At 26.6% G+C, this 24,155-nt stretch overlaps 1 protein-coding gene across 3 annotated transcripts in view; it reads right to left on the bottom strand.

The window, feature by feature from the left end:
• Window positions 1-1,711: 1,711 nt before the first annotated feature.
• Window positions 1,712-24,155, bottom strand: part of CaMKI (Calcium/calmodulin-dependent protein kinase I) — a 195,578-nt gene continuing 173,134 nt past the window's right edge. For all 3 annotated transcript variants that reach the window (XM_075363727.1, XM_075363726.1, XM_075363729.1), the window contains one exon: window positions 1,712-9,565. In XM_075363727.1, coding sequence (XP_075219842.1) covers window positions 9,443-9,565 — 123 coding nt within the window. In that variant the 3' untranslated portion in view covers window positions 1,712-9,442. The remainder of the gene's footprint in view (window positions 9,566-24,155) is intronic.

The raw sequence follows: 24,155 nt of genomic DNA, 5'->3' as shown, positions 1-24,155 counted from the left end.
TTACGACAAAAAATAACAAGATCCCACGCCAGATTTACAAGGGAAAGTGGGGAGTGAAATGTTTTACTCTACCCTCTTCACTGAGCCAAACATACTGTTGCATATCAATATGCCAAGCCCACTGAAATGCAGGTAATATTCAACCCTAAAATTGGAACCTTCACTCTACTTCCCACAGAGGCTGAATGAATGGTAAAAATCATTATACTCAAAGAAAGAAACTGACTGGTGTTTCTTCTATTGCATGCTTTATACATATCAGTCACATGAAAGACTAATACAAGTCTTACATATGACTGGGTTAGTTATTTTGTTGCTTAATTAATTGTTAAGCAACAAATTAACTAACCCTTTCTATTGTAAAATAATTCATTAGATACAAAATATGTTGGCCTTTTGATTACTAAAAATCTCCAAAGACCATTAAAATGTCTCAGTAATTGCTGTCAGGAATGAAACAGAAACTGCATATAGCCAAAGATGCTTCTTGATGAACAAAATAAAAATAATTAAATTATGATAACTTAAGTAAAAAACAATACACATTTATGTGCGAAAAACCAAAATTGCAATTATGTAATAAAGTAAAATTTCTCAGTTTTCAGAGTACCGATACTAAAAAAAACAATTAAATCTGTATATATATCTTGACACATTTGCCAGTTTCTTTCATACTTTAAAGTGTTAAATTAATCTAATTATTGCAAAAAATTTGACTAAATTTCAATTCTTTCTTACAACATTGTCAGTCTATAAAAATTTAATTTCTGCTAACGAAAGTTTAATGGTAGTTGAAACTGAAAATACTGTTTGATTTCAATACATTGTACAACAATTCTAAACGTAAAACAGTCCATAATTTTTCTTATGATTCATTATAATTTTTCCTCTCACTTGCAACTTATCTGTAATAGAGAAAGCATTATAAACTGTAATGTTTCAGCTGTCATTTGTCCTTCTTTATTAAGACACTTTATCTATTTTTTTTTTCAAAAGGGAAATATCTGTACAAACTGAATTACATAATAAAGGCAGCTACAATTCAAATATGTTTGGAAATAGATTTGAGACAAATTTAATTAAGAGCACATTAACAGACAAAATAACTTTTAAACCTCTTTTTAATATGAAATAGGCTATTTTTTTTCCAGTTCATTACTACAGCTGACTACAGTCTTACTTTATAATTAGCTTTACATTAAAAATTAATAAAAAAATAAAAAGAAACAATATGTTCATATTTGAGAATCAAAACAAATTTTTAATATATCAATTTAATGATTAATGATTTATCTAAATTTTACAGCACAAGAAATCAATATCATTGACATGGTACATACATATATATATATTTCTGTGTATGTTACACTAAAAATACAGCAATTATTCAAATTTTTAGGCCAAAATTTAAGATATTTTTGGAAGGAATCAATTCTATATGTTGGTACAACTAAAATCTGAGTCAGATTTTAAGCACCTATAGCAATTTATAGTCTCGTAAATTTCCAGAACATACATGAACAAACAACATAAAAAACTTACAGAAAATTTTAAAACCTTATAACCATGGTACAATGCAAACCAGCAAATAATGAAAATTATAAAAACACATATGACATAGATAACATTAAAAGTGGCCCCTGAATGTGCATCATTAACAGTTTTATATGATTAAATGAGTACAAGTCACTTAAAAATGACAAACATGAAATATTCACAAATAAAATAATTTATTATTAAAAAACAGTACACAATAATTAAATTATTTGAACATACAATACAGTTAACAATGAAATCACTACTTTCAGAAAATTACTCTACACACATTAGAAAAAATACACTGACTGATATTTAAAAAATATTAATTAATTCTGTGCCAATTGAACATAAAATAAAATTATAATCTGGTCTTTAATCCTTAGTTGTACTATCACCATATTTACTGATTCTGATTTTTGTGCTTTAATTTGATTACAGTTCTCACCTCTACATTTACCAGCAAAATCTAGAGGCGAGTTCTACAGTAGAAACATACATACAAAAAAAAAATATATATATATGGTTTAGAGAAGTATATTAGACTGTTCAATGTAAATTAAGTAATAGATAGAACAATTATAGTAAAGTTAAGAAACAGTGGTTATTACTTATGGGAGTAAATTAGTCACAGATCAGAAATTTGAATTAAAAGAAAATTAATAAAAAAGAGAGAGTGATTGAACAAGATTAACAAGAGCATATAATAATAATAATAATAATAATAATAAAGAAAAAACTGAAGTAGAAAATTAGAATTAAAATTGAAGAAATATCCTAAGAAGCACTACTATTAAAACATACTGTTTTATGTAAGATTATGATGGTTTCATAAAAAAGAGAGAGGATAGTTATATACATTAGAAACAAGGATATACAAATAAGTCTATGAATTCATTTAACAACATAACAAGATACTTTAAAATATAAAAATTATAACTGATCACTTGAAACTGTTAGCAATAATGAATAAAAAGAAAAATATTGCTTGGCATGACTTACAGAAGAAAAAACAACTGGTGCTATTGTGGGCAAAGAGAAGAACCACTTGAAGGTGAGCAAAATGAAATTAAAATTTCTTAACAGATATTTATCATTGACCAATGATTAACTCAACCGATGTCTTACAGGTACAAATATATGCATTACCTATACATAATTAGATATCAACAGTATCACCAACTCTTGGATTGTAAACCACACATCTTTCTCTTTTGATCTTTCCCCATTAGATTTTGATTTCAATCTCTTTGAAGATAAATGAAAACATTGCTTGACAAGGAGAATTTTACTGACTAGAGAATAGAATAAAATAAAGTAAATTTTATCACTACTCTCAAAAACTTAACTATAAACGATCCAGTAAAGGCACATATTATTTAGTTTCTTCTCCCAAACCATAAATAAAAATATCAGTATCAGTGTTACAACAAAAATAAAGCAATCTTTAAATAAGAACAGCAGAAAATACATTTAGCTGCTGATGCAAAACCGGGACACCTGTTAATAAATAATATTACTTTCATATATTTAGTTTTTATAAAGTAAAAAGTTGATTACTTGTACTTTTTACTTTGTTACATCAAATACTAACCTATACAATAACGTAGTTATGCAGTAGTACAATAATATAATTGCAATAAAATTCAAAGATAAATTTTATTATATATCAAAGCATTAGTACTAGCATACTTTTTAAAATAAAATTTCAGGATTTTCCATTATAAAAATAAAAAATCATATATATTTTTAGAAACTACTTAATATAAGTAGTTTCTAAAAATATATAACTAAAATTGATTTGTAAGAAGAAATAGAGTACAGTAAAACTTCAAGCTACATAATGCATATGTATTCTGTATCAAGTTGTTGGGATTCATTTAACTTTGAACATTCTTTTTAGCCTTAATAAAGCCCGATTAGCATAATATATAGAAGATGCTAATTAACTGTGAATTTTATATTCTTGGTTTTAATAAAAACTTTACAATTCATCAGTTGTAAGACTTCAATGAAGAATATATTAAAATAATGGATTTTGAAATACATATTCCATTACCATATTATTACTCTACAGATGATATGAACAGTATAGTAAAAATTAAATATACATAGTATTAAAACTAATATGTAATATCCATAGCACAACTTAATATTATAAAGCTCACAAAAAGGATGTTTCAGATGTACCCAAGTAATCCCGAAAGGGCAATAACCAGTTTATCCTTCTCAATAATCATTAAATGATGAAACTTATAATCCAAACTACTATATCATATAGCTGTAGATAATATATGCTTGCTGTATATAACATACACAACGAGAAAGACAAACCAATCAGTTCATTCTTGGCGTTAGTAAAGTGGACACTTGTAACATTGTGGGCATTATAATTTTTAGTTATACATTATATGTAATACAGTTTTAATATTATGATAAGTTCCATGGAGTTAAGTCTAATAAATTTAATGACGGAGCATATATTTCAAAGTGTTCATATCAACATGTTTTGACAGTCACATGATAATTAAAGGAATTGTAAATTTAATTATTCCTAAAAAACAGGGTATCATAAATCAAGATTTTCTACTTTCTTATTTTTAAATAATTATTTTATTATTCTATCATAATTTCTTTCCATTCTTTCTTTAAGAGTTTTATTTGAACTCATAAAATATATTTAAGATGAGACAAACAGTAGATGCAACTAACAAAATATCCATTCTGAAGTTAAAAATCCATTTTGAAATCATTAAAAAAACTACAGTAAAAATGAATAAAACCAAATTCCTTACAACTATAGAAATAAATTTAATAAGCTTGAAATATTTTTGGTTAAAACATAAAGGATAAAGAGTAGGGTGCTATAAGGTGTACGCAATACTTTTAATAAAGCATTACAAAAAATTAGTCATAGAATCTATTATAAAACTTTAGTAATATGAAACCATGAACACAGAACTCATATACTTGGTTTTATAGAATGTTATTAACCATATTTATTAGTATTTAAAAAAAAAGAAAGTCTAACAATAGGTGCTATAGAAGACTACTTTGCAATTCATACAAGTATTATAATAAAGATAAAGTATAGATATAGTATTAGCACATACATGTAATCAACAAATAAAATTCCCATGAGAAACAGAACAGAACAGATAAAAAGTTAAGAATATAAATAAAATTATGTACTTATGAATTAGCCCGTCGACCAATAAATTGCAAACTTTTGGGTTATTGTTAATATCACCCGATATAACCATTATATTACCATTTATATTTATTTATTTTATAAATATAATTTAACCAAACTTAACCTAAATTTGCTAATCTTGACTAATTAACACAGTAATGTTTAGAGTATTTAAATAATAAATTCGGCAATTATTGGAATTATTTATTATTTAAATAATCAAAACATTACTGTTAATTAGTGGAGGTTAACGAGTGAAGTTAGCATAGGTTACATTTGGTTAATTTAAGTTTAGTTAATTATAAGCAACAGTTCTTATATTTTTAATATGTAAAATATGTTAATGATCCTGTAACTTTGAAGTATTTTCACAGTTACAGGATCATTATGGTTACGGTAGACGGGCTAATATGAAGTACCTAAAATTATATCAATAATCACACTTGTTTTAAAAGCAAACAAGAATATTTAAGGTTTTTGAATAAAAAAATTCTGATACAAAAATGTTTTCTAAAATCATAAAACATTCAGAAATTACAAAATACTTGGAAAAATAGGAAAAGTTAGCAATTGTGTACATTTACCATAAGAAACTAAAAACTGAATAAAAGAACTGCTCAGTATGATGAGAGATGATATGGAGATTATGTAGTATGGCAAAGATAGGTTTGAAGAACCATCTTGTAAACTTATATATTTGGAGAGTACTTTTGTATTTGTATGTGAAATATGCACCAAATGGAAAAGAGAAAAACAAAAAATTAAGGCATTTGAAATGTGGACATGTAGAAGATCATGAGGGAAATTAAATCTAAAGCCTGGTTGAAAAATAAAGAAGTAATGAGGAGAGTGAATTTGAAGAGAAATGTAATCAGAATAATCCAGAATAGAAAAGCCAACTGGATGGGAATACCATGAGGGGAGGATTGATTAAAATAGTGTTAGAAGAATCAGTAAAAGATGCAAAGAGAGGATGGAAAAGAGAAAAGTTACAGACAACTTAAAAGAAATGGAAACTACTCAGAGCTCAAAATTAAAAATTGGAATAGAAGAGTAAAAAGAAAATGTTGTGCAAGGGAGACCTGGTCTTAGTGCAAATAACCATATGATGATGGCAATGAAGTAAGGTAACAATACAGACTGATAATTTGGTCTCTTGTATGAAAGAAGATTTTTTAAATCAATACAATCATTAAATAAAACAGTGTTGCAATAAAATATATACTTACTATCTAGAAGGAAAAAGTGGAGGGAAAAGAAAAAATACATATCTCCATGAATGTGTATGTAAATGTGAATAGCCAGAAATAAATGCTAGTAGTGGTTGACACATTTTCACATAAAAGACTAATCAACACTATCATAACATTAATTTTATTTAACAAGTTTTTGTCATTTAGTACTGATGTACAAATAACATTATCAACATATTTCCAAATCTCTTAGCTAAAATACACACTTACATATATAAAAAAAAAACTAAATATATGAAATCTGTTTCCAGTTTACATAAATATTAAAATACCCGTATGTTTATAAAAGCAAAAGCTGATGAACCAGTTTTGCAGTAGCAATGAGTAAAACAGGGACAGCAAGATTTATATGGGAGACAGCCAACATCTCAAAAAAATTTAATCAATTTGTTACACAGTTAAATTCATTACTTGAATTTAAAAAAAAACAAACAAACAAATAACATTAGAGTATAAACACTCTCCCAAAGAAAATCTTTTGGGTCCCAACTAAGTGAATAATTTATTACCATTTTTTTCAATATAAGTAATTTTATTCATAATCAAAATTACTATTACATACAGTTAGTAGATTATATTAAGATTCAAACATAGTATATTGTACACACTATGCTTTATATAAGTGTAAATATACATATAACATAAAACAACACAACAAAGAATATAAAAATAAAACTTATATTAATTTAAACCCAATTTAACAATGAAACTATTCCTTTTCCATTGAAATATTAACAATCTTCAGAAGCAATGTAACAATAAAAGTAAATAATATAAATCTTATTTAATGCAGCAAATAATTTTTTATTTTCTAGCGTTGGCATTTCCATATATTTGTGTGTGTTATAAATAACAAGAGTGACATAATACCATGTTATTAAAATGATATCACACTTTGATCAAAGTGTTTGTTTCACTTTTTAATAAAAACTTTTAATATAATTTTCACACACACACAGAGCTTATTTTTATATTAAGTGTGTGTGTGTGTGTATATATATATATATATCTATATCTATCTATATATATATATATATATATATATATATATATATATATATATAGACTTTTAATATTTAAAAAGTATATAAAAAAATAATACAGTAAATATACATGTAAATTGAGAAAAACACAAATGCATGATAAAAGATACATAATAAGTCTTTGTAGATAAAATTGCAGTTTTTCTAATAAGCCAACACAGAACATAGAAAACTTAAAATTGCACCACTGAAGACTAGTACTTTAAATATCTATAACAGTACATTAAATTAAAATATCTTAACCACACTGACTCCAGATAATATCTATAATGCAAATAATAAAATTGTTTAATACATTGTAAATTTTCTCTTAATTTAGTAAACTAAATTATCTAAAATGCTTAATGGATTCACTGCTTCTCCTTGAAATGAGTACACTATTGAAATGGTGATATTATTTCTCCATAGTGCATCGAGTAACTGGCTGGCCACAATAATTATGTATAATTTAGTCAGTTATAACTGTGTATTCCATATTGTTTACTTTTTTAATCAGTGTTAAATTGTGAATGGCAAAAGTGAATCTATATTCCTGCATAAGCAGCTAGAAGTAATATCTATTATTTACTTAAGTATACAGACTTGCAGACCCAAAAGCAAGTATCTCTTCACATAGGTACAGGTATATCCTCAAAATAGTTAACTAACACCATACATAAGATCAAGATTCAGTATAAAATTATAAATTAAAACAGAAAAGTTACAATTAATTTGCTGTAGTTGTTGGAGTATAGTTTCACAAATGCATGATGGCTGGGAAAGGGGTGGGTTATCATGAAAACTAAATATCATGGAAGGATATCTCTGTTGAGCAACTGGAATAAGAGGAAACACAGTCATAGGATTTTATGATTGATTTAAAAATAAAATAAAATCTGATAAATCATATTATGTATTACATAAGGAAAATTAACTACTTTTATTTCAATAAGAAATTTAATTATTTAATGTTAAATTTTCAGTGAGTTCTTAAGGCAGGATGTGAACTTAAATAAAAGAATAGCCTAATCTTTACATGATCCAGAATCTCTTTCAAAAAATTAAAATCTTATCATATATAATCTACATGTAAAACACTAGGAAAAATTTGTTTTCGTAAAGAATTTTTGTAATTGATAATGCCATTCAATTTCATTTTCAGTTAATTGTTTTTAATTTAACACCTACTGGTTCTGTAATCAACAGAAGAATGTCACCTATTCTTACGTTCCTGAAAATAACTTAGTACAGAGTTTTTAAAATATACTGACCAGTCTTCCTAACCTAATGCCAAGTTTTACAAGTAATTAAATTTTATGAGAAATTAAGTCCAGCAACAGTGGTGTATCGCATGAAATAACACTATTTTTTACTTAGCCATCAAAAACTTTTAATTAAACATTCCAACAAAAAAAAAAATTAGTAAATTACTATACATACAAATAAATTGTACTATTAAATAACTACAATAAAATTAATACAGAATATACATGATAAAACAAAATAAATCTAATTTAATAAAATAAAAAATACATAAAAATGTTAGTATTCATAATAAGTTCAGAGTGCAATATTGATAAGTTTTATAGGGAATATACTAGTTGTTTAGAGTATATTATAATTAAAACCAGCTTCAATGTTATACAAGTCTGGAGATAAGATTAATAAATTTACATAAAGTTATGAATTATAATAATTAAATTTAGTCAGGAGCAGGAGTTTGTTCAAATAGTTGATCAACAAGTATTCAATAAATTCATATACAAGTATTTAATACACCCATACATGTGTAAAAACACAAACACATACACACACACACACACACACACACACACACACGCACCAGATTATTGATAATAATAATAAGATACTGACATCTTTCAATAAAAATAATATATGCATTTATGTGGACATAAAATATGAATAAAAAGTAACCATACACTACACAAAATATTTTTCATCAATTATTACACTACTCATTATTAACACATAATATACTATAATATGTATTATTAATTATTATTACAATTATAATATTAACCATTAAAATATTTTGTAGAAAAATAGCTACTGCCAAAAGAACTAATATTTAATTATTAATATTATAAAATTTCATTACAATCCCTTATCACAAGTAAAAACAGCAACTAAATATAATTTAACTAAGATAATGATAATAACAATGAAAAATAATGGCAACAATACAACATCATTATTATCATTACCATATACCAACAGAATATATTTATATAACTATCAATTTATATTTCTGCTGTATACTTACAACTTCACATCTTTTTCTTTGAATGCATGGATGCAATGTGGGTGTGTGTGTGTGTGTGTGTGTGTGTGTGTGTGTGTGTGTGTGTGTATGCTTGTTTACAGACAGTTGTTAATTCTTCATTTAACAGATGACATTATAACCTGATGGCCAGTGGTTACATGTTAGGTGGACGCTCAGATGTGGTGCCATTGTAATCGGGTGAGTTAATACAAGTCGCTCCACTTCCCAAAGCCATTCGTTGCATTTGTCTAATGACTGTTGTTGCATGATATGCTTGCTGTATAAAAAGAAAAATATGTTACTCAATCATAGCTCATAATTAATATAATAATATCTGTTAATAAAAATAATAAAATAAAGATTATTCATAATATAATATACAAAATAAGGCACTTAAATAAGATGTACCTATTTACTCACTATCCATTAACAGAAGTGGTCTCATTATTGGCAGTGTTATGGCATTTTCAATCCAAACATAAAATCCTGAACCACCGATTAATTTATGAACATAATTTATTCATGTTACCTAAGTAAAATATTAAACAAAATTTCAAACCAATAGAGTGGCAGTTGGATAATTTAGCATTCTTTTAGGATATTCTACATTCTGATCCCAAAACCTAAAACCATGAAACCTACAAGACTCTAATGATAAGTTGAAATTTTTACATTAGATATTACTGCTTAAATAATTAATTTTTAAAGTAAATTTTTGTCGACTCAGAAATCAAGAATGAAAACTGATCTAACGACTGAAAGGCATCTCTAGATTGGTAACTTCTATTTTACTAATCTGTTAGGTAATTCATTTGATTAATTCTGACTATTGAGTTAACTTAATCATATATATATAAATCAGCTATGAAAAAATCATTACAATTATTTTTGAAAAGAGTTTTTTCATGAATTTATCACATTGCTCTGTTCAATATTTTCAAATTATACAGTATTTTAAAATTAACATGTTATTTAAAATAATTACAATTACAAAAAAAAAAATAAATAAAAATAAAGCTAAAGATATGAGTATGACATGTTCTTAAAAACATTTTATTTTAAAAAAAATTATTTTTTTATAATTTTTTATAGAATGTGGTGATTAATATTAATTAGTTTAATAATTAACTATTTTTCTGGTATAAAAAGCTATATATTTGAAAAAAAAATGTTTATTTAAACAGTATACACAACTGAGGCTGCTTTGATCCTTAGACCCCAAAAATCTGACAAAGCCCAGCAACATTGATGACTTATTAGGGCAAGAAGTATTGATTGGACAGTTTATTCTTTCCTCTACAGAAGTATATGCAACTGAATTATAGATAGGTACATAGAAGCAGTAAGAGAACAGTAATATTCCTTCCCTATTCACTAGCTGATTATTGCCAATTAACCTGTTGTACGGTTTAAGGGAGCACTGTAGTTAAAGTGTACTTTCATTAAATTAGAACAACAATAACATTTGATAAGATCTTAAGTATAGCGCAATAATTGTAAAAGAATCTGAAAGCAGCAAATCCATTAATTTAAAACAGAGAACAGTAACTCATAGTTTAGTTACTTTTCAGTTCGTTTTAATTTTTTTAGTTCATTCTAAATGCCAGAGAAAGTAAAATTCAGTTCTTTAAGTTTAAAAATTGGATTCAGATGGCTCATAAATGATAAATAATAACACTCATTTGCATATTAAACCAGTCATATTACACAATTACAAAAGGAATAAAAGCAAGTAAAAAATAAATTACAGGTAAAAAATATCTTGTTGTAAGTAGAAGTTTTTTAAAAATAACTTTAAATAAAAGATTTTTAATAAATTATTCTAATTAATTAATAATATAAATTTTCCATATATAAAAAATGATGTCCTACAAAATGGCAGCAACAACTATGAAAAATTTGGTTAACACTAAAAGTGCATACCTACAGAAAATAGCACATTTCTTTATTAAATACGATCAGCAATTTTTTAACAATCTAACAATTTTTCAAGTAAAAGAAAATTGTTTCTTTAAAAATCAATTGTAAGATGACTAAGGAACCATGTAATGAGACATTTCTGACTGATCCCAAAAAGATCTTACTGGGATTCAAAAACTAGTAAAATGTCTCGGTTGTTAAAAAAGAATTAAGGATTCTGTGAAAAAACAAGATAACTTATCTTTTTTTCAGCTTCCCTTACAAAAAGCATAATATATTTAAAAAGTAAACAATTAGAGAATTTTGAAAAGCCTGTTATCAGATGAATAGTTCTCAATTTTTACTTCACTTGTGAGGGGGGCTGCATCCCTTCCTATGTTTCTGCTTCTTACACTTTAAAAACTGGTTCTGAAGATTAAGAAGGAATCTTTTCAATAGGAAAAGACAGCTTAAGCAAAATTTTTTTAATAAGTGGGATTAAGGTGGTAAACCATAAACAAGCAGGTCAATTCTACTAGAGAGGAAGGCATATGCGTACAAAAGGTTTCAACTCTTTAGCAAATTCAGAAGCTTAGGGAAGAAGGTCATCCAGTTATCTATGACGACCAAGCTTACATTGGCAGCATTCATGCTCACAATAAACGTTAGTTACATAAAATAAGAATTTTGGAAAACTGAAAGTTCCTAATTGAAAAGAACAACGGCTTGTAATATATCATGTGAGAGGTGAAATAGATTTTATTCCAGACTGTTTTATATGTGGAAATAATGCTCAAGTACTGCGATTACTATTTTGAAATGGATGCAAGAAAAATTAATTCACAATTTACCAGATAAAATGAATTGGTGATCCTATCACAATGTCCAGACAGATAAAGCATCAACTTCATTTTCCAAAAAATAGGTATCCAAAATTGGTCAAGAAATTACATTCCATTCAAAAAAGAAATGATAGAAATGAAGTACAAACTACAGTGTGTTCTCTATGTTGCTGATGAAATATTAGCGACAAAAAGATATAGAATATGTCTGTCTTCCTCCATATCACTGGAATCTAACTCAATTGAATTAATTTGTGCTGAACTCAAAAATTGAATGCTATCATATAATATGATGTTCAACTTAGAAAACATCATCTGTTTGTGCAAGGATGAAATATACAAAAAACAGGAAACAAGTTGCAGCAAAAAATGCAGTCCTGCTAAAAAGGCATAAGAGCAATCCAGGAACTGATTGAAACTGTCACTGAGTCCTTTATCTTTAATATCAATAATCATTCAGAAAGTTTGTCTGACTGAACAGTAAACAGCAAATAATGTTTTTGGGACTGAAGAGATGAAAGATCAAAATAGCAAATGATTAATAAAAAGGTAAGGGCTACTTTGACGTCATAAACTTATTTTTTTTTTTTTTGTTGCTGTATATAACATTTGAATTATGTGGCTGGAACCTGTATCATAATGAGGGTCATTATGAAACAAATTTTCATTATGATACAGGTGTTCAACCAATCAAAAGCCTACTCTTTTCAACTAGTCACCAATCAGAAACAGGTATTGTTTAACCATCAACTGTTTTTTTACTTTAATTTAATCCAATTTAGTAGTTAGCAAGCAGAGGTTAATTTGAAATTACACCAATAGGTAACAAAGTTTCTATATTACACTGTTTACCCATTTGGTAATTATGTCAGATACTGAAGAAGAAATGTTATTAACACTGATCGATATTAAAGAAAACGCAGAACTTATGATTAATAGCCTATCACCACAGAAATGCATTGTTTAATATATTTTTTAAAAATTAAAAAAAATATTCTGTAAACAATGTATTCTATCACTGATTTAAATCAATAATCCCAATATTTTTTCAGATGTAGAAAAAAATATGTAGCAAAAAAGTTAAAAATATATGTTGATAGAATACATCCTAACACATATAAAATGACCCAAGTGAATCAATTTGTCTGTTAAATAAATTTCTACACACTGGTAACTAACTGCTTTTAGATAACACTCAGAGGCAAAATGTCACTGTATCATGACTGTACTGTTCTGAGCTCATCAGTAAGTAGACCAACCTTAAAACCTTAACCTAGTATACCAACCTTAACTAGTAAAATGCAGAAAAATCACTTTTGAAAACTGATTACAAGAAAACTTAGATTAATACGAGAAATTATGACATTAACAATTTTGAAAAGTGTTGACAACAATTAAATGACCTTAGACATTCTCTAGTATTCTGTAGTAAACTACATTAAATGTATTACACTAATTATACACATAAAACAGATATACACATTATTTAAGCTAATTTTCATTTTACTTTGTAGTTACGATCAATTTTTAATAAAATCTAAATAATAGCTATGTAGAGGGGAGTTAAAAACTATTTTTTTTATGTGTGTTGTGTGTGTTAAGTTACTGAGTTTAATTTTTACTTCCTTCATTGCAGGTTCTGATGTAATTTGCTTTAGATGAGTGAAATAATAAAAAAATACTAGTAAAAATACTATTAGTAAACAAACTAAAGAATAAATTGCTAACAGCAACAAAGCGATGTTATACAATCATAACTTCAGTATCTACTGGAACCAGTTTGTTAAGTTAACTTACAGTTTTTCAATTTCCAAAATATTATCCTTTACTTCCAGATGTTGCAGAACCATGAAGGTTTTGTTAGGAATGCAGTTTACCATCTTACAAAAAAAACCTGTTGTCCATAATTTTTTTATACTTTTTTAATTATGGTCAGAAATAACAAAATTAACACAATTTTTATAATACTTTTCACCATAAAACTTTTTATGGTATTTTACATCACGACAAAATTTATTGAAAATAGATACTAAAGGATAAATAAAGTCCAACAGTATTTATGAACACAAAAAGAATAAATACAAATTTATTTTGTAATAATTTATACTCCTACAATAGATCAGAACTAAACCTGACTACATAAAATTTCACTATAATATGCAAGAAAACATATATTAGAGAATCTGTAAACTAAAAAGATGTGAAAAAGTTAGGTAACTATTTCTACAGCTTCTGATTGAATAGTCACAAAAATAATGTTGTAGAGTAATTTTCTTAAACTTCTTTGCTTAGATTTGTTTTATGTACATAAATTAATTTTTTTTTAGAAAATACTCATAATGTTAAATTATTTATCACACACTATAACATAACTAAAACAGAAACAATAAAATAATATTTTAGATTACATTTTTTTTTTTTGAAGACACCTTGACTGTACCAAAATCATTCATTACTGATACAGAGTTCAAATATTTTCAAATAATAGGTTCTGTTATATAATAAGGCCTGACAATGTTCTGATGTTAAATTTATTTTCTTTCTTTCCTTTAAGTAAATAATATGCCTAAAAATTCTCAAAATTAAAATAAGGAACCCAAATAAATTGGAAATGAAACAAAAAGAAAAAACCAAACCAAAACATAGCATTTTACAAACATGCTCTGTACAAAGGTAATTTTGTATTACACAGCAAAAACACACTATAAGATAGTGATAAGGTATCCTTTCAGTAAAATTCAATTAAAGTAAAAGAAATTTTAATTTAACAAGGATAAAAATTAACAAAATAAATCTTTAACTGTTTATCATGAACAGATGAAGTTAAAAATTATGGAAACAATTTTGTAATAATGAAACTCAAATTTAAACAGCATCTTCACTTAGATAATATATATATATATATATATTTAATGCACAGACTACATAGAGCATGTAATGTATGAGTTAGTGTATTCAATAATTACAGTTTTCTAATAAAATTAATTTATTGTATTAAATAATAAATATTAATTAATATTTAAAATAAGTATTTAAGAATAGATATTTATTATTAATAATAAATATAAATAATACAATTAGAAAAAATTAACTGTTATAAAAGAGCTTATAAAAAATAGTAAAATATAAACTGGAGTCACATAGCATAAGATATTCCACTTCCTTGACTTTCCTTAGAACAATTATTATGGACAAAAGTATATTTACCTAAATGTAAGTCATATAAAAAAAAAACAATAATAAAAAATTATAACCAGTTTGTAAACAATAGTAAAATTAGGATTCAAACAAAAAAATATTGCTGACAAAACAGTATAGGTAGAATAGAACAAGCATATAAAATTTACTAATCTACTAAAATGCAGTACAGGCAGGATACATGGAAAACAAACAAACAAACACTGTAATAAGTTTTGAAGTTAACATAGAATACTGATTGACTATAAATGACAACATACAGGAACAACTACATAAAATCAAGCAAAAATAAACTATCAAAATGAGAAGAATAAAAAAAATAAAACTTACAAAAATTATATCATTTAATAGACAATTTCAAGTAATATAAAAAATGCAATTACATCACTATAACACACATTTTTTCAATAACTGATATTTACATTATTAAAAACAAAATTATGGATAAAACTTTATAATACTGCTGATTGATACACATTGATTTCACTAACACTATGGCATTAAAAATCAAACTAGACCATCAGCCATTATTACTGGGATAATTACCCTTTTTGTTTTAAATGATAATAAGCAATAGTCTTATTTAGACTAGTTCCATGCCTCATTGGGTATTACAAACACTTCTTTTTCATCTTTTGTTCATAATAAGCAGAATAAAATTATAATACTCCTGAAATAGAAGATAAATAATAATGCAAAATATCAGTAAGGAAATTGACTTCAAATTTGGTTCAGGTCTCTTGAAAAGATATATATATTAAGTTAAAATAAACATATATACTTAAAGAGTTTGTGGATACAATCACTGACTAAGAGGCTGAATTGAACTGTCTGAGGTAACACTAGTTGCCATACAAAATGAAGGCACACTAATGAAATAACAGGACCACGATAAAATGTTAAATAAATCTCTATCTGAGGACATCTTCTTTGTCCTCAGATAAATATTCGATTACGACTGCCAATGCAGTTCCTACACCCAGCTTCCTTTGTTAACTTAGATCCCTTCTTTTTGAGACAGTTACTATTAAGTTTGTATCAACTGGTACAATAATTCTAATTGTGGTATTATGTTTTGACATCTGATCAGTTTTAACAGCATCTAATCTAACTGAACAGTATATTTATATATATATTTATTTAATAACTTTGTGAAATTTCAACTAATTCATCAACGTACTGAGCACTGTGCCAAATAACCTCAAACAACAACAAAATAATCACCAAACACAGTAACAGATTCTAATAAACTAATACCAAAATCGACTTTCATGGAATACTACAACATTCGGTACAAAATTTCAAAATTGCATCAAACAAAAACAATAAATAAATAAATAAAAAAATAAAAATTTGGAAAACATAAACCCTAAACCACAAAACTTGTACTACATAACTCAGTGCCAAATGGAATGATAATCGTGATTTTTTTTTATCATTCCAGTTGGCATTGAGTTATACTGTACAAGTTTTGTGATTATTAGGGTTTATGTTTTTTAAATTTTTAGTTTCTATTTTTTTATTTATTTTTTGTTTTTGTTTGATGTAATTTATTTTGGAATTTTGTACCTACTGATGATGGGGGATCCCGCAAAAGTCAACTTTTGGTATTAGTTTTTTAGGTTCTGTTACTGTATTTGGTAGTTATTTTGTTGTTATGAAATATACGAGTATATATATTTATATATCTTTTCATGTCAAAAGTTACAACAAATGTATACAATTTTATACTCAAACTCCTTGCTAACATCAGAAACAAGGCCAAATAAAATACCGTTGGTTATTACAGAAGAAGAAAGTTATCTGAAGTGTTTTGTATTGCTACAGGTTAAATGATAATATACACTCAAAAAAAAAAGAAAAAAGTGGAACCACTGAAATCTAACAAAATAACTTTTGAAAATTCTTTTTAACTGATGAAAAAATTATTATTTCTCTGAAATGATCACCATAAAAAGATAATGGAATTGTAATAGCCTAGAAAATATTAACCAATATTATAAAAAAAGATTAAATTGATAAATCAGAAGACTGTCTTACTACAATTTGTCTGATCCTCCAAAACAGTAGGAAATGAAACGATGACTTAATTCAATATTCTAAAAACTAATTCTGACTTAAATCTACATATTTAAACAAGGTTTTGAAAAAACTGAAGTTAATATTATCACTACTAAATAATTTGCATTAAACTTTACCACTGTAACCTTTACATCACAATTTTAACTTGTAGACAGTTTGTCATATCTTCATTCAAATTACCTACACCAATCCCTTTTCTACTGGCTTTAAATTTACATACTCATACTGGAAAGAATACAGTAAACAGTAATTTCTATTTTGACACTTTGGTAGAGTTTGTTGCAAACCAAAATAAGTTTGAAGAGGAAGCGATTGAGGTAGAAGAAGGAAGAAAGAATAAAGGAGGATAAGTGGTGTGGGAAAGTACTACACTATGAACGAACATTGATGTGAACTACTACTTACCAAATCAAATCATGTTTCAATAGCTGGTAACTCATCAGTGGTTAATTTAAAATTAACATTTTTTCACGACGTACCCTCTTTAAACAGTACAAACCTTTTCAATCAGATTTAATTCCAGAGAATAAGGAGACAATCTCAAAACACTGTGACCTTTCTTGACTAAAACTGAATCGACTTTAAATAATTTAACACATGGCTTATGGAGTTTAATAAAACTATATATGACTAGTTACAACATTGAACTCATTCATGACACATTACTTTGCATAAGCTGATCAATCATGTCTAGTTTTCCCGTGTTTGAATTCAGATCGCGATTGAGATATATGTATCATACGAAGCATTATCTATGACGATGACTGAGTTGGAGGAAAGATTACAAATTAATTATTGTTTTACACACCGCTTGTTATTAAAAATATTCATACTGTTATTATAATCTCCTGTTTTGCTACAAGTTCTAAATATGAGAAGCTCGTTCTTGACAAAACTACTCATATTCTCAGAACCAGTATAAACAATGCAAGCACGCTTGCTTTTAGAAATCAGAGCAGCAAGGTTGCGGTCAGAGCCATCACTCCACAATATTGGTTTGGTATGGCTGGCATGTACATAGGATTTGTCCATGTAAATTATAGAGCTGTTTTCATTACGGTACTCTTTAAAAGCTCTTAAGTAACGTAAGAGCTTACATTAGGAACCTCAGTTCCCAATTTTCTAATTTTTCTACTGAACAATTTCTATTAGCTATAGTGTTTTTCCATTTAAACATCTTGTCTTTGATAATGCGCCATAAAGAAAAAAGGCTTCCTTGAAAGTTGATTTTCTCTTTTATGGTCGAAGAGTAATGCGTTCACTTTTATCATTGAGAAAATAATAAATCGTTTCACGAATGATACTTTTACCAAATTTATCCACCAACACTTTAGGATTTTTAGTGTTACAATTTTTTTTAGGAGTGCTAAAGCCTTTGTCGGAATTAATTTTTGCTTCATTTAAAATTTTTTGAACACTACTGAATGAAATTCCTGCAGCTTGTGCGACACGTTTCTGAAGTTGTTTAAAAAGAATTGATCCACCGTGTACCTACTTTGTCATAAAGTTAAAGACATTAAACATGATCTCTCTCATCTGGCTATGGATAAGATTACAACCCCCAATTTTTTCTTGTATGCCACACTACTTTCACCTTCCATGATAATAAAGTGGAATTATAATACTATCCTTCAATAAACTTATTGTAATTTAAAGAAACAGAATCTGTTAACTACAGAAAATGAAAAAAATAAAAGCTTGTAACAACACTGATAATTTTCAAAAACAAAATAAAGTTTTCATATAGTTAATATAATACACTCACACAAACACACTCATATAACAGAGTAACAAACACATTACGACAGTGAAGAAGCAACTGAACGATTGCATACTCCAACCACCAAAAATGTGTTTGTCCCTATAGAAATGCTTTAAGGACAAACTTATTGTGTTTTGCAACAAGCTTCAGTTTTTTTTCTACTCTTTGATTAGTTTACTGAAGCTGGTGTTACAATATAACAGATTGTGCCCAATGTAATTTTCCAACTTAGCACACACTTCTACATTCTGGACACATTTTCTTAACCCTCTGAAAATGGCCATCTGACTTTGGAATACTCTTCAAATTAGTAGAACTATAATTTTTTAATAGAAGACATGTTCATTTATATTAAAAATACCTGAGAAATCATAATGAAGCAATAAATTGAAACTACTTATGAAATAAAGGATTTCCTCAAAATAATAATATAAAGCACTACATTCTTGTCCATATTGAGTAATTAAATGTGATATTAAAGGATTCCCAGCTATACTTTAGTACTCACAGAAAGATAAAATAACTTAACATGTGTATTAGTATTGCTCTTAAATGGCAATTTTTTTTCATATAGATGACTTTTTTTTAATTGCTGTAACTGTCATTTCTGAGCAGCTGATTATATATACATTATATTATATACAGATGATATACAATCAGAAAAAAAAATAAGATCAAGAAAAATTAGCAATGTGATTATTTCACTAACTTTTTAAAGAAGGCAAATTTAATACTCTGTTAAAAGAAATATATCTGATATACAGATGGTAAAAGTTTTAAAATAATATCAATCCAAACATGCTGCGTTTAATAAATTTCTCCAGCTGAAAATTTTTTAATTATCTTTACTTCACATCCATATAACATTATTCCTTTATACAATCTTTAGTGAGGCCTATCTAATTTTTTCATCATTTCATTCTTCAATCATTCATAATTTATTTTATTTTTTGTTTCAACATCCACTATATTCATTAGACACTAATAAATGTTAAAAACATGTTTAAGTTTGGTCATCACAGAAATCACCTTAACATGGCTTTGGCCACTGGCATTTTATCTTACTTCATGTTCATTAGTTTCCAAAATGTTACTCACAAAGACAATTAGAATGTTGTAGAACCACCAGGTTGGAAGGGATGCAGTTTACTGTATTACTTAGGATCTGCTATCCAGTTTAATATTAAAATGAACTTACATAATTAAAATTTAAAACTTAACTTTCTAATTTCATCACACCAAAATCATTAGTATCAGAATGTGCAGTCAGAAAATGGAGAATTCTGAAAGGCCTTGCTGAAAATATTGTGTAGGAAGTGATGTATAGCTATGAAGTGGGTAAAAAATTAAAAATTTTTTCAAAGATATTTAAGCAATTTCTGTATTCATAGTACACTGTAGTAATAAGATAGACTAATAATCACAAATTATTAATTTTGGTCAATAAATAAAAAAGTTATACTAGTTATAAAATAGACAGTCGCTAATGCATAAATCTGTATCTCATATATTTATAAAACTAAAAAAACATACTTTTCACTTAAATTTTAAATAAACGATACAGCCACACACACACACACACACACTCAGATGCACACAACATGTTGCTATAGGAATTTTTTTGATTATGTATACAGAAGCACAGTCATGCATATATGCATCAAATTTTTTTTTACATTTAAATAAATTCATTAACATATTGACCATAGTCAATAACATTTAGTATTACATGAAATATAAATCACCAAAACACAATAATTATCAGATAAGTTAAACTTACCATATTACATAACTATATTAAAATATATTCATTTTATAATTTGTAAACGAATATGTTTTAATGTAATCATAGAATTCAAAACCAACTGAAAATGCAGGATCTCATGAAAATCAATTACTGTAAATTAATATGGTAAGTTTAACTCATCCAATTATTGTTTTTTAATAGTCTATATTTCATATAATATTAAACACACACACACACACACACACACACACACACACACACACACACACACACACACACACACACACACACACACAACACACAAAATAAATAATTATATATATATGTGTGAACTGAGAGAAAACATAATCACATTTAAGGATTATCTGATGAATGTGATACAATACAATAGAAATCAAATACAAAGGCAATCACAAAACAAAATTTTCAACCAAAAATATAACTTAAATAAAAAGAAAATAATTCCTGTATATATGAAAACAAAACACAAGAAGAAAACTTGAATTTTAGTTAGGCTTCCTAAGCTAAATATAAATATATTCAGAAATGGGAAAATTTTCAGTGTCTGTTGCCCATTAAATCCATAGTTAATTTTCACACTATATGTTTTGTACAAATATATATATATATATATATATGTGTGTGTGTGTGTGTGTGTGTGTGTGTGTGTGTGTGTGTGTGTGTGTGTGTGTGTGCATATGTGTATGTGCACAATTCTATTTTCACTTTTTTTTTTGAAGGGTGAAATGAAGTTGTTGAAACTGTTAACAGAAGTAGGTTGTGTTATAATCTTTAATGGGTATTATCAAAGATTATTATCCTAACCTAATTAAGATTTTACTACTAACAAGTTTGTATATGCTGTTATAAAGTAATTGTATGAAAAAATAAATGTAGAAAAGTTACTATTTCTGAAAATAATAGAATGTCCTTCCAAAAGCTCTGTCCAGAGCTACTTTCATCAGAAGTATACTGATGATTCTTTTGCTAATTGTGTCCATTTTAACTTGGTTAGGAAAATATTCAATTCTTTAATTGTGTAACATGTTTTTATCAAATTTAGAGTGACTGTAAATGTAAAACTGTACTGAGTTCACGCTTTATATGTGCTACATGTGAAATCTGAACAACAAAATATCACAGCTAAAGTAGTCATATAATTAATCAAATAGCTTTTCTTTTATTCTACATTCAACCGATATTAAATATATTTTAATTCTTTGTACATTAAACAAAATCCAAGATTTAATTTTTGCTCTGAGTAATAGATGTTTGAGAGTAAGATACAGCTCAGGAAAAGCTGACTAAAGCTTTATCATCTGTAAAGTGATAATTTTATGATATTTTGAAACTTTTCTGAAATGGATACAAAATATAATTAAACAGGAAACAAAAGAACAATACAACATTAAAAAAATTGTTTATCAAATTTAAGAAATTACTATATATAACAAAATCAAAACATGTTTCAAACAATTCATTAATTTTACATAAAACTATATCTTAGTAAAGTAAAATGCATGCTAAATAATTTTTTTAAATTTATAATATTAGTGATATATAGAAGTGACACTGTAAATAATAATAAAACAGTAATAAAAATTGTATAACATAATATTCAAAAGAGACTACAAACAATTTTAAAACAAAGTCTGTAATAGTTTCAACAGGAATGAGATAGCATGTTTTAAAGTGTTACCTTTCTTTTATAAATCATCATGCAATAACATGACTCAATGTCAAATCTTTCTGGTTTCAACGAAAAGACTTGGCATGCCCACAACAGTGTAATACATGTTCATAAAAAATATATCACACTAATATAATAGATTATTTTACTTTAATAAAAAATCCTTATTTTTATCAAGTAAATTGTGAATGGGAATATTAATTTTCAGCTCTGCTTCAGTTGATGTAATAGAACAATATTTGCAGTAGAACGTGAATGAGACCTTACAAAATAGTAAATGTTTCTTCAACCATTATACCGATGCAAATCTACCTACCAACAAGACTACTTGATGTACATTACAATAGTAAGTTAGTTATTTACTAATGATTCTTTTACAACAAAATGTGCTCAGTGCAATTGATAAATCTGTATTAATTTTCTCTGTGTTCCTGAGTTATCTATTACACAACTTTGATTATTAGAAAATAAGAAGTCAGTTTTGATGTAATATATGTTTTTTTAAGAAACTCAGTTTTTAAAACCACTAGTCATTAAATATCGATATCTTGCAGTCATTACCTAGAAGAAAATAACATTTGGCATTATTTAATTTGAATTATTTATGAGGACAGGTTCAAACAATATTTCTTCAGCTTTCAAGCACTTATCCTTAAATCACATCCTTTTATTATTTGAAATGTTTTTCCCCCGAGACATTCCAGGTACAATGGAATCATAGATGTCATTACACCACCAAATCATGTTATACAAGAAATGACTGGAATCAGGGGCTGACAAATTTAATCAGCCTTAAGGCAGTTGGTAACACTGCTATTTAACATAAGATTACTTATTTCAGTTTCACATATGAATTTCGTAACAAAGATGAAATTAGTACCAACTGCATGTCAGTGTGCGCCTTAATATTGGTGCTCATGCAAGGAAATTGTTCTTAAAAACTACAAAGTAAAATATTTATATTAATATTTATTTTATTTAATATATTTATAAGATATAATTTCAATACGATAACAATACACGATGACTAATATATAATGTTCTGAGGATGGAAGTGTGGTTTTGAAACAAACAGAAATTTATTTAAAAAGTAGTAACACAAAGGATGTTCAGTATTATTTATCTTTACAGTTCAATACATAAATATTTTAAAAGTGATAATTAACATTTTTGAATTTAAATAGTTAAGTTTATAACAAGTGGACTGTTATAATGTTAGAATATTAAAGGTGCATTATACTGGAAAAAGTAATGTCCTGTAACATAACAGCTGGTTGTTTTAACAGGTTCAAAGTAGATTAACGTGATGCTGTGGCAGAAATATTAAAGACATTTCAACTGGCAATTTTTGAAACGTTAGAAAAAAAATTACTTAAACATGGGTCTGCACATGTTTAGATTTATAAAAAGTTAGTGAACAAATACTAAACATGGATCTGCACATGTTTAGTTATATATAAGGAAGTGAATGAATATATTTTGTCCTCAGCATGTAGTAAAATAACAGAATACCATTTTAAAAACAAAGTATTTCAACCCTGACTACAAAAACAATAAGTAATGAAAACTGAAAGATGAGAAAAACAAATAAAAATCATGCAAAGAATAAAGAAAAGATAATTTCATTCCAAACAAACCCCTACAGGC

Source organism: Lycorma delicatula, chromosome 4 (assembly GCF_047948215.1).
Source record: "Lycorma delicatula isolate Av1 chromosome 4, ASM4794821v1, whole genome shotgun sequence".
NCBI classification, from domain to species: domain Eukaryota; kingdom Metazoa; phylum Arthropoda; class Insecta; order Hemiptera; family Fulgoridae; genus Lycorma; species Lycorma delicatula.
This window is presented reverse-complemented; position numbering and strand designations above follow the sequence as displayed.